At 42.4% G+C, this 12,477-nt stretch overlaps 1 protein-coding gene across 1 annotated transcript in view; it reads right to left on the reverse strand.

The window, feature by feature from the left end:
• Positions 1-12,477, reverse strand: part of LOC144156187 (WD repeat-containing protein 91) — a 49,379-nt gene that overhangs the window by 19,820 nt on the left and 17,082 nt on the right. The window contains exons 7-14 of the mRNA XM_077688054.1: positions 12,040-12,128; positions 11,862-11,928; positions 11,724-11,755; positions 11,544-11,635; positions 11,362-11,461; positions 7,370-7,476; positions 5,935-6,067; positions 2,750-2,849 (exon numbers count right to left, since the gene is read on the reverse strand). Coding sequence (XP_077544180.1) covers positions 2,750-2,849; positions 5,935-6,067; positions 7,370-7,476; positions 11,362-11,461; positions 11,544-11,635; positions 11,724-11,755; positions 11,862-11,928; positions 12,040-12,128 — 720 coding nt within the window. The remainder of the gene's footprint in view (positions 1-2,749; positions 2,850-5,934; positions 6,068-7,369; positions 7,477-11,361; positions 11,462-11,543; positions 11,636-11,723; positions 11,756-11,861; positions 11,929-12,039; positions 12,129-12,477) is intronic.

The raw sequence follows: 12,477 nt of genomic DNA on the forward strand, positions 1-12,477 counted from the left end.
CTAAGATGTTCTTGCAGTTCAGCTTCATCGCACTGCACTCGACTGAGCCATCCATGCCACCACACAAGCCAATTAGGTGAATGGGAACGCTGGACATGCCATTTAACCCAAAAATGTGATCGGCACTGCGGAACTACACAATGCAGAATGTCACGCTTGCGTTGAGTGATGATACAGCAACTTGTGCGTCAAATCGCTCATGATTGTACACTTCACATGATCATTTGTGAAAATTTTGTCACTGGCTGCACGAATTGGGCAGCTGAGTGCATAGTGGTGAAGCTGAACCACAGGATTCTTACAAATATTCAAGCTTGATATAAATAGGTTCGGCCCTGTGATGGAATGTAAAGTAGTGTCAGTGCCTTCAGCATGGGTAATCAAATTTAACACAAGTTAAATGAATTTCTTTGGCAAGTTGGCAGTACTGATTAAAACCAAAAGAAGAAATCCCACATGTACTTTAGGGGTACACTCGGGAAGCACTTTCAGGTAATGAACAGTAGACTACCTGTCACTACAAAGAATGATACGCAAGAACCAAAGCCTGTTTCCTGTGCTAACTTATGGGGCAGAAACTTGGAGTCTTACTAAGCACTATGAAAGAAAACCACAAAACTTAGATGAGCTCGGAGAGCAGGATTACAGGTGTAGCACTTAGGGGGCAGGAAGCCAGCTGTCCCAGGTTACGAAACAAACTTATTGCATTACTGTAGAAGATCTGTCAACGCTGTCAGAAAACGCAATGAATGCAAACGACTGGCAGGTGGAGCCCTTCGTTCAAGTGTAGCAGGGCTTAGCCCACTCTCACACTGGACAATCACTGCGCTGCATCAGGGGCACGCAGCCGTCATTACGAGTGGACGTACGCAACCACAATTTCAAGCCATGCCTACATAATTTTTATTTCATTGCAACATCATAAATTCTTTCCCCCTAAACGAATTCTGACTTTATAACCTTGCAACCAAAATTTTTTGGGTTGGACTTGGTGGTTAAAAAGATGTTCATTACTCCATCTTTCAAAATATAAAAATAGGGTGATCAACAAGGGTGCTCTTTTGATTTGCCTTTTCGTTCCCGATAGTTGGGTGGTTGGGTTTTAGTCGCTCATGCGCTTGGCTTAGCAACGTGGCGGTATCTGTAAGGCGCGTATATACTCCACCTTTTCAAGAGCATGGGTGCGCAGCCGCGCAGTCGGCGACGGCAAGTCGGCTAGACTGCATTAGACTGCCCCAGTGGCAATTTCTCCCCCTCTAAAGCCCAACACGGCCAGCGCAGCGTAGCAATGCGTGGCCAGATGGTCACCAGTGTGCCCTCCGGCTAGCGCATGCGCAGAAGGTTTTGCGACTAGTGCGCTGATTGTCATGAAATTCCCGAAACGGTCGAGCCTGTGTTGTAGGCGAGCGAGCCGATGCACGTTCCCACTCTGGGTGGGCTGGTGAGGTGCATTCCAGGATACGGGGGCAATGTCTCTGGTGGGCTCGGCGCGGAATAGCGACATGCCCTATGTCGGCGCCCATGCCGCTGAAATGCACCGGGCTGCGCCGACCGCGCCGGCAGTTATATGACGTTCAAGTAGAGAGGTCCCCGACTTTTGACGTTACGTAACTAAGCCACACGTAATTCCAATACATAAATTCAGCGACGCCATCCCCATTGCCTCTGGAAGCACCTGTACGCATGTCAGCACGGCTTCATAATCAATTTAGTTTCAAGCGAATATTTGGTAAAACACGTTCATTCAACTTATCTGCCTTGCCACGTGCCATTTCATTATGGAATGATCTTCCAAACGCCATCGCCTGCTTATCGAACCGTGATGCATTTCATGAGCGGCTCACCAACCATTTTGCTTGAAGCTTATTCGCATATCTTAATGTTGTAATATTGCCAAACTTTCTTTCTTCATTTGTTTATTTAAATTGATATACTAGCCTACTCTAAAAGTAATAACAATTGCTCGAAATTGTATAATTATGTGGCCACATAATAATGTTTTATGCCACTTCGCATTGCTTCTGTTTTACTTTGCTACTCAACTGATACCAAGATGTTCATAATACCCTGCATTACCAAATTCATGATGCTTCGTTGTTGTTTTCATTGTTTACCCCAATGGAATTCCAATGTACTGCGCTCTGTATTTTTGTTTTATTTTTGTTCCCCCCTCACGCAATGCTCTTCGGAGCCTGTGAGGTACTGTGAAATAAATAAACAAATAAATACCCCGTATGGGGTTGAAACATCGCTATTGATAATTCTCACATAGTAAGCATAATTCCACCGGCAGCAGCATGCCGTCGAATTTCATCGCAAAGCGAACAGGACCACAACACACACACAGAAAGCGTGCTCTCCATAAAAAGGAAATTAATTTAGCATTGAAGTAATATTGACTCTGGAGCTCTAATTAACAGTACACGGTGGACTTATTTTTGTTGTGGAACAGAAAATCTCTCAAAGTAAAATATTTCAACTTGAAAAATGGCACTAATAACTGCTTCATTGCACGATCTTGTTGGATGAAAGAGAAAGAGAACAAAAATTCTTTCATTACAAAACAATCCACTTAGTGCGACTTGGGGACCAAACCGTAAAAGCATCATTGAAAAAATTACTGGCAACTATTGTAAACATGGCATACATCTTTTGGTTGCTATAAAATGCGGCAACGTAACTGCATGCACTTGATTTCTCTCAGTGATAAAAAGACAAAGATCAGAGAGACTGTTGAGGAGCTGCTCACCGAAAAGACATATGCTGCCTCCTGATGTGCCACACAGGAGCAACTGACCATTGTGGCTGAACACGCAGCAGTTCACAGATGAGGTGCATTTAAGGTGCCCCTGTAAAAAAACAACAGGCCAGCCAACCGAATTTGAGCATAATTTGGGCGATGACACCATAAGCCTGTTAGACTGTGCAAACTTTGGGTGACGTTTACTTAAGCAGGTCACCTTACAGTTTGATTTGTCACTCAAAGCTGTCTGAGCTGCAGCTACCAAGCCATAGCCGGTAGGTGAAGCCTTTGGGGGAACCAGTTGGTTAACTTTTAAAGTACCTAAGCATGCTATAAATAATGCAACAGTACTGGGGTAAACAGTTAACTCGGTTCCATAGCAGGTCGTTGATTCAAAATACAAATTTTATTTCTTTCGAAAGATTGCCTTGTTGGGATAGCACTTATACCGCATCTAATGCAAACTTCAGTCAAATAAGCTGTATAATGAGGAAAAAAGAGAATAGGCAGGTGACTCACCAGCTACTTTCCTGCACTACAGTTATGACCCATTATGGCCAGCCTGTGCGGCACAATATATGCACGGACTCGAATGCTTGGGCAAAAAATAAATCCGGAAACAGGAATGGATGTGCATTAAACACAAAGAGACAGCCAGGAAGAGTTGACGAGTGACGATTTCGTGGATCAAAAATGTTTTTGCAGGCCATCTAGGGCTTCCGTTTTGCCTAGCTCCCATTTGTCAGCAACTGGGTAGAAAAGAGTCAAAGTTTTTCAAGGTAAACTTTTATTTTAGCTTACCGTAATTACCCGACTCTAACGCGCACTCTTTTTCTGGAAAAATAGGTCGAAAAATCACATGCGCGTTAGAATCGGATACGAAACCGAAACTGTCGAAACAGCGGAAATTTCGTCCCACCCATCGCCATAACCATCTCAAGATGGCGCCAAAGCTTTTAGCAACGATTTTTCGGACGCAGGAAGCATAGGCGCCTAGGCTTTTCTATCGGCGTTCACACAAATCGTCAAATCGTTCCACTTGCGCGCTTGATAACAGCAATGGCAGCAGCGGCTCTCACGCGTTCAAAACGAGCGGTCGGCTGAAGTGTGCGCCTCTGGAGAAGCTCGCGGGATGGGCGTGCGAGGCGTGGGCCACGATCCCATCGACCATGGTTGAACCTTCGTTCAGAAGTGTGGCATCGCGAACGCGCTTGACGGCACCAAGGGCGAGATGTTGTGGTCAGCGGAGAGCGACGAGGAATGAGATGAGTGAGATTACTTCGAGAAATAAATCGCCCGTTTCTCTCGCATTCGTTTTTCTTGCTCACAAAGTTCCGTGCACGTTACAATCGGAGGTGCAAGTTTTTCGTTTTTTTTTTTTGCCAGGAAAATCGGGTGCGCGTTAGAATCGGGGGCGCGTTAGAATCGGGGGCGCGTTAGAATCGGGTAATTACGGTAAATTGCATGAAGTAGCTCTTCTTTTCTGCCTTCAGGAGTTCAAAATGAAGATAATAATTTCTCTCAATTGAACAAAAAAAAAGGGTTGCAGACATTAGGGAAAGTAAATATTTCATAGAAATAAAAATTTACAAATAGCCAACAAGAAAACATGCCAAATGTGTGTGCCACTGAATATATAATACGCTCGAAGTTGGCACCACAGACCAGCCTATCCTTTTTCTACAAGCACCTTTTTCTTCGCAGTTTAACTTCTGGTCATCATACAGTGTTTTTATTGATTATTTCCTAGGTAACTTGCCAAAGTAACATCTTCAGCTGCAACTACAGTGCTTTTTTACTTTTCTCTTCATCTCATCAGCGTGATTCGCACTGCCAGAAACAACTTTCTGCCGATTACTTAATATCGCAAAACTTGGCTGACACATGCCTTGAAGTGATTTTTCATTTTTTCTCTTCACCGTTAGCATTCCAAAACCTCATCTTGGCATAATGCACAAATTGATAAATATGCTCAGACGATATGTTTTTTTTTTCTTCTTGTTACATGTTAGTATTCCCTGCTGTGCACTCAAGAAAGTGTTGACAGGGGTATTTTTTGTACTTGTATGTATGCAGGGTCCACATGAATCTGAAATGATTTATAGCCTACAAATAATGTAAATCATTGCACTGAAATGCCATGCTCAAGCTTACTGAAATTCAATAGAAGCCATTTTTCCGTGACTTCACAGAGAGGCTTTAGATGCGCATAAACCTACCAGTCATAAGCACGTTACCAGCAAAAACTAACAGTGTTACAGTTACAGTTACCAAAGCCAAAAAAGTAACTCTGTTATAGTCACTGTTAAGAAGTAATGTCATTACTTTTATGTTACTATATAAAACTAAGTAATAGATCGAAAAACAATTAATAGAATTTATTTCGTATTAATGTACGAAGGAGTGCAGGTAGTCAGAAGTGCACATGGTAAAACCCCAGACGAAAGGAACCTAAAAGGGGCTCACTCAAGCACAACACCAACAATCGTTCTGTACGCCTCATTTTGTTGCATCAACATTTTTTGCTTATGCACCCTTGGTGTCAGGGAACATTTTTGAAAAACTCACTCTAACTTGGGGTGAGTTCTTGCTCAAAGTTGGCATCCGAGAGCTTCCCTCTTTTTAGAGGTCTACTTTCCAGTTTCTTTCTTTTTCTTTTCTTGTTTTTGCTCGCTCAAGACCAGGGAATAGTTTTAGACATCGCCTCTAAGACCAACCTCTGACCTCAATCGTCTGCGGGAAAGTTAATCCATCCTCGTAGCGACCTTCTCTCCTGAACTGCGGGAGCAGCCGTGTTGTGGAAAAGTGAAAGGTGGAGAGAAAAAAGTCCGAAAGAGGAGCAAGTGCAATCTGTACGTCGATCTTTAATAAAAAAAAAGTAACTGTTACAGTTACTCTGTAAAAGAGTAACATTGTTACAGTTACAAGTTCCTCTAACCTAAAAGTAACTAGTTACAGTCACAAGTTACTGAAAAAAGTAACTAGTTACTGCCAAAGACTGAACTTAACCTATGATATAAATACACTTGAAGTCATCCTACAGAAAAAGAACTACTCCCGTATAAACAGAAGCACCTATAATAAACATGCACTGCTGCTCAAGTCCGAACAATGCAGCAGACAAAATGTGGGAGCTGAAGTTTTTGTCACTAGGCATGCCCCACTTCACCGTTGGCGAACTCTGAGCACACCTGCAGCTGCTTGCTTTTCAGGTCCCACAGAAGCAGCTTCCCAGGGACTGGCTGTGTGCCTGGAGCTGACGCTTCCGACTGAAGTGAGCTCACCACCACTGGCTCCACTGGACTGCACGCTAAGCAAGCAACGCTGCAGGGGAGAGCACACAAAAAGACTGCCCCTCAGTTGTTGGGGGAGAAAAAAGACGGGCGAAAATTCACAGTTACCTATAGCGACAGCAGGACAACCTAATTTGGACAGTCATATATTAACTACCGTGGGTTTAGGAAGCTCAACAGACCCTTCTCAAAATGGTACCAAATATATACCGTAGCTCGCCTGTATACCTGAAAACATCCAGTTAAAAGCCATTTGCCATTTCTGCTGAATGAGCAAAAAGTTGCAAAATTTTCACCCTTTATAGGAAAAAAAACTAACATGAAAATGACATGCACAAACTGGGCAAACTAATGACAGTGATGCATTTCCAAAGCATAGTTGGGAAAGGCAGCAATATGTTGTGGTGGGAAGGCTGACTCACAGGTGTGAACCACATAAGCGATTTTCCTTCAAGACAAAGAGAAAATATTTTACACTTACAATAGAGTGGCAGTAAACGAGTGCCACACAGCCAAAATTTTTGTTTAAAGTGACAGCATGTGCCTTTAATTAAGAGCTCCAACACGCAAAAACAGTTGACATTTACAAGCGGAAAAGATACTGCCTTATTCAAAGTGAAATGTAGAAATACTGCAGTTGGATTAACATAGGTGCTATATTGAATGCTACAGTTTAGTTTTTGATATCTCAGCCAAAAGGTTATATGAAATTAATGTGAAGAAAATGCCTCAAGTTTGAGTCCTACAATAATTTTCTATCCCAGTTCATCAGGCATACTTTCAAAAAACTTCCTGTAGTTGTGTTGTTGCCCCCCACGTGATGTAACCGGTGCAATTCACACTGGCTACTTTGCTGCCTTTGAACTGTGAACATCTGTGGCAGTCACCAGCACCAAAGTCCAAACAATTTCGCATGTAGGCAACATAAATAACCATAAAATCTAAATTGCCTGCTGACTCTTGTAAACAAGGTGCATTGTGTAGTTTCACTTCAGCGAAGTTTCACATCAACAAACTTTTTGCAAGGTCCATCAAAGTTCACTGAAGTGAAAGTTTACCATACTAAGCAATTGACAATTTCTTTGTTCTGACTGTAAGCACCAGTCAATAACTTCAGGTACTGCAAAATCCTGATTCTGGTGAACAAAAAGTGACATTTCACTGCTTCTTAGCATGAGTAATATATTAGTTTGCTGACGGACAAGCCACCCATGGACCACAGACAAAGAGGGCAAAGGCTTATTTATGAACACAAGTTCCGTGTGCGCATATGGTACAACCATAATAGAATTTCGAGTTTAAATTGAGGCAAAGAAACAAAACAAGACCTTACCTGTGCTCTTTGAGGACGGATACAGACTCAGGAACAATATCGAAAAGGGCCCGGCGTTCTTTGGTATCATACAAGCGCAGGTTTCCCTGCTTCAGCCCGTACACCAACTGAAAAGAGGTGGCGAGTGTGAGACGCCTCTTTCTTAAAGCTTTCCCAAGGATTCATTGAGCTCAAAGATCTACCCACACCACTCCACATAGCAGAGGCACTAACAATGCAATTCAGGGTTAAAAAAAGCTGTAAAATTAGCATCCTTTTAGCCACAGTGTACAAAAGAACACGTACTTCTTCTGTATGCTTTGTCATGGCATTTAGTGAACAACCTGGAACAAAATCCTAATTGTATCATACCATTCATCATGATCTGAAGCTTTCATCATTTTAAATTAATTGAAAACAACAATGAAAAGTTTCCACAATAAGGTTTGCATAAATTACAGGTTGAATTCCGCAATACAGTCTTTTGCACAACTTTTCGCACCTTAAAGAAGTATTGGGCTGTTGTACCTTTTGTGTGCATGCTTGCATGGATGAGGCATTCTATAATTTCATCTGATTAATATGTCATACTTCAGACGGAAAATCCTTACTTTCGTGTATAAAAAATTAATGATGCTATAATGACCATGGCAAGATGTGGTCAGACTTCATGCGAAACAAGGCATTGCAAAGAATGTTTGCAGCACCTTATGCCATCTTGCTGTAGCCAACATCGACCTACCTCTTGTACGAAAAATGGCCACATGGTTTTGGCCCTGTGGTTTTTGTTAGTTGCACAATAAGCTATTAAGCGCCTTTCTTACCCACAACTGAAGGGTGAAGGCCAGCTTTCTAATAAAAGAATGAATTCTTTAATCTCACAATCACGCAGGAGCCAGCACATTCTGAAAGCAACAACCCTTGACATATTAAACATGAAAAAAAAAAAAGATAGCTACACTGAAGCATTTCAAGAAAGAGAATTATAACCTTTTCAAGCCCAGGAAGGTCCTTAAAAGTTCATAAAAGCATAACAACTTTTAAGGCCCAAAGGGCATTAAAAATTGCTATGCTTTACAATGCTTATTTTTATGGTAAAACTGGATAAGTGCAAGACTGACGCAAGAATTTATAGCTTTTTATCCACAACTGAACACCCTTCCCTTATTTTATTTTTATCCTGTTACGGCTTTTAAAGGCTCTACCTTTTTTTCATAAGCAGAATTAAAACAGTACACATTTTATTACCAGTTCCAACTTGCAGCAAAGTCTGTGCAGAAACTTGAGGTACTGTGTTAAGTGCTCTACACACAGTGTGCATATGGCCCTGAACAACACAGGCCAAAAGGCACGCCTCAAAAGAAGGAAAGATGTGTGAGAAACTTAGCTCTCCATGAGCAGCTATGGTATTGAGGGAAGCACAAACACCAAAATTTCAAAGTCACAAAAATCCTTTTTTGTGCTTCCTTTTTACTTGCAAAGGAAAAGCAGTCATGTGCTGTTTCGCAGATGATGCATCTATCGATGTGGTCTGAGTTTTGAAGATCCCGCAACTCCTGACCTTTTGCTTTACCAACTACGTGATGTTGCACTGGATGTTTAGTCTCGAGCTAAACTTCAAAGAAAAAATCATGTAACAAAAAAAAATATGTTGGTGTAAACCAAAGTGCGTGGCATATATGACTAGTGGTACCGTACTCATTTATAAAAACAAAACAATACAAGAGTACTACTCAGAAATTTGCTGCATCTATTCCTTTATATGTACTGGCTCCTTGCTGCTAACTGTACTGCCCTTTGCCTGAAATTATTTGTCCTTTTTTCATAATAAAGTCTTGCAATTTTTCATTGCTCACAACTTTCCACAGCATCATAACATCGTCAAGTAGTTGCAGTGAAGTATCTGCTCCAGAAACTTTTAAAAATAACACAAAAACAAAATAAAAGTTTGATTTATCTGTCTGACAGATTTCCCCACCAGAATAACAATCCCACCATTTTTACCCGAAACTTCAACCAATCAAGCTAAATAATGAGGAAAACAGATGGCAGCCATCAACAAAAGCTGTTGCCAATAACCATAGTTATGCAGTTGTAGTGCTGCCTTTGGTCCTGTTTATTCAATAACCATAGTTATGCAGTTGTGTTTTTGGGTGTTCCCCAGTGATGTCACTGTTGACGTGCAGTGGAAAATTGGAAAGCTTGTCAAAATTAGTGATTTTTTTTGGTGAAAGCAACGTCCTTCGAGGCTGGAATAAAGGTGAGCGAGCTACCAAAGATTAGTTCTTTCAAATAAATTAATGATGTATGTTGTCTTCATGGTCGTCTTATTGGATAGCCTGCTCCTTTACAGCACTAGGAACGCTGCACTTAGTGGAGGTAGCAAGGAGCCAGTACATATAAAGGAACAGAGGCAGCAAATTTCTGAGTAGTACTCTTGTATTGTTTTTGTTTTTATAAACAAAGTTACAGACAAGAAACTTCTTTACATTTACTTGACATAGACTGTCAAAGGATGTGAACAAGGTTTTTTACACCAGAAGTGTATTTATGAAATGAATAAATAACAATTAAAAACTACAGTAAAATGTGCTACTTTTTAATTCATTCACCAACCACTGTAAGTTCAAATAAACAAGTTGAGTGGCAGCTTACTGGCAAAAATAAACAATCTTGGTTTGCAATTCTCACTGTTCCTGTACTGTACCAGCCTTTAAAATAAAGGCTTTGGGTGCAAGATTAACAGCAGCACAGAACAAACAGGGCTCGCAATGATAATCTATTTAATCTTGCTGAAAAACATAAATCTCGAATTCCTTGACCCGTCGCACGAATACCTTAATAGAATAATTTAGTCATAATTCAGCCGATTCCCACCAAACTTTTCAAAGTTCTGCACACTGCAATACACATTCCGTAATCCGCTATATGCTTCGGTAGTGGCCAGCAAACAATGGTGACACATATAATACTATAACATTTGCCACCAGACGCAATTCGTTGGGGCAAGTGACAACCAAAAACTTCAGTGCCAATCAGCTTCGTGCTTGATGAAACTGCCAGTGTGGCTCCAGTGTAATTCAACATGGGGTTCTTGCTTCACAGCTCTCCATTCAAGGGCAATGCATTACGACTGGTTGCTTACAGACCAATTTTTTCCCTCTAATTCTCAGATTATCATATTTCCACCCCACCATGCTCGCTTGCAAGTAAATTGTTCTACCTCAAAACAACCTCAATGTGCAGTGAACCCATTGGCACTGAGCACCATAGAAATAAGCCTGGGTAGGCCACCTGATATATTTGCTGCGAACGAACCAAATGGAAATTCTCCTGGAAACAGCCTTCATGCGAACAGCACTCACTCATCGTAGCTGTAGCTGTGGTACATTATGTGGCTCAAAGTAACTTCCCCAAAAGAAGTCTCAAAAGAAGTTTCTCTATAAGAGAGTTTAAATATGCAAAATTTTCGCAGCTTTTGTTCAGATTTCACTTCCTTGACGGGTGACTGTAGCCACATTCATTGAAAATGAATGTAAGTTCCTCTACCACAGCAGAATAATCTCAACCAACCTTAATAATCTCATGAACCCCGCTATCTTTCCAAGTATGCCGAGCGCTTACAAACAGTGGTTTTTGTAACCACCAGCCGCAAGTTCACAAGCATTTTATTTAGTGCATGTCTGCTGGCTTTTGAACATAGACCTGCTGGAGCAGCCTATGCTGCGAGGTCCTCTATACATCACCAAGCTGCAAAATTGAACCTTGAGCTCCTAGCAAGACTAACAGTTTGCATTAAACAGCTGCTAAGCCAGGGGCATGAGTGTGTCTCGCCTATTGTTGGAGCACTAGCCAGACTTATGCCAAGACCATGATAGCCGGTGCCTAGACGCACACACCGCTAGCTTTGGCTGCAGTCCACCCAACAAGGCACAGCGTGTGTGCGCACGCATGCACGCACGCACACACGCACAAACACCGCAGCAAAGGAGCGCAACTGAACCACCACTTGCCAAGGATTCGTGCTTGTGCACCCACTCCAGGGCAGTCACGCTAGACTTGGACGACACAATAGTGGCCAGAGTTCTCGGAGATGGGTTGGCACTCCAGACCCTACAGTGGCAGACGTGAAAACACCGGCATCGGAGGAGGTCCCAGTGACGCATGCAAGGCAGGTGGTAAAATCATAGCCCACTTTATCACGCCAGCGGTGTCTGCACTGGCCAGGGTGCCCGAATTGCTGAACTTGCAGTGGGTGATGCACGCCTGGTGTTCCCTGTACTCCTCCTACAAATCGAGACGGGTCAGCCGGTGCTAGGGGGAGGTGGGGGGCCCCACCGTGCTCGAGAGAGGAGAGAGAGAGAGAGCGACTCACTTGGTTAAGCAAGAGCAACTTGTCCTGCTCACCTGCCGGCAGGGAGCAAACACAGGGCATGCATGGCGTTACGATAAAAACTCGCTTTATTCACAAACGAAAGAGCTCTTTCTTTATACAAGGAAAGTCGGCTTTTACCAGAGCAGCTCTTGGGGGAAAAAGTTGCCGGTTCGGGCTTCTCTGCGTGCCGACTTATCGTTACGCCCTGCAACAGGCCCATGCTGTCGGTTCCAACGCTCGTGGTCAAGCAAGAAATGCATCATCGACATGCAACTCGTTAGACGACACATTCTCACAGCTGTAGTGCATTACGCACCTTCAGTTGTAAAGAAGATGCTGTCGGGGTGTCTTGGGGCAATGTTTGATTTTCAGAAGTGCTATTGGCTGGAGGCCGTTTTGTTTTGTCTGCCAGAAAAATGAAAGAGAGAGGGTGTGGCCACATTTAGCAAATAAGGAACTTGAAGGCATCTATTTTACTGATGTCAATGCAACCTATCCAGCACATTGCACCCATACAACAATTTTAGCCACAGAACATTGGCAGCCAACCTCACATGTACGTTTTGCAACATATCGTACCTCTTAATAATGGAATGCTCATTCATAAATACTGATGGCTAACTCATTGTAAATATCATTAACAATTGCTAAATAGCCACCAAGAATTTACTGTCGGCTTAACCGTAATTATTACAAAATTAATACAAAGCCCCTTCACTTGTAGCACCATTCATGCACTACTAAATTCAACTTT

The sequence above is a fragment of the Haemaphysalis longicornis genome, unplaced genomic scaffold, assembly GCF_048455015.1.
Source record: "Haemaphysalis longicornis isolate Haplotype H1 unplaced genomic scaffold, Haemaphysalis longicornis Haplotype H1 scaffold_1, whole genome shotgun sequence".
NCBI lineage: Eukaryota > Metazoa > Arthropoda > Arachnida > Ixodida > Ixodidae > Haemaphysalis > Haemaphysalis longicornis.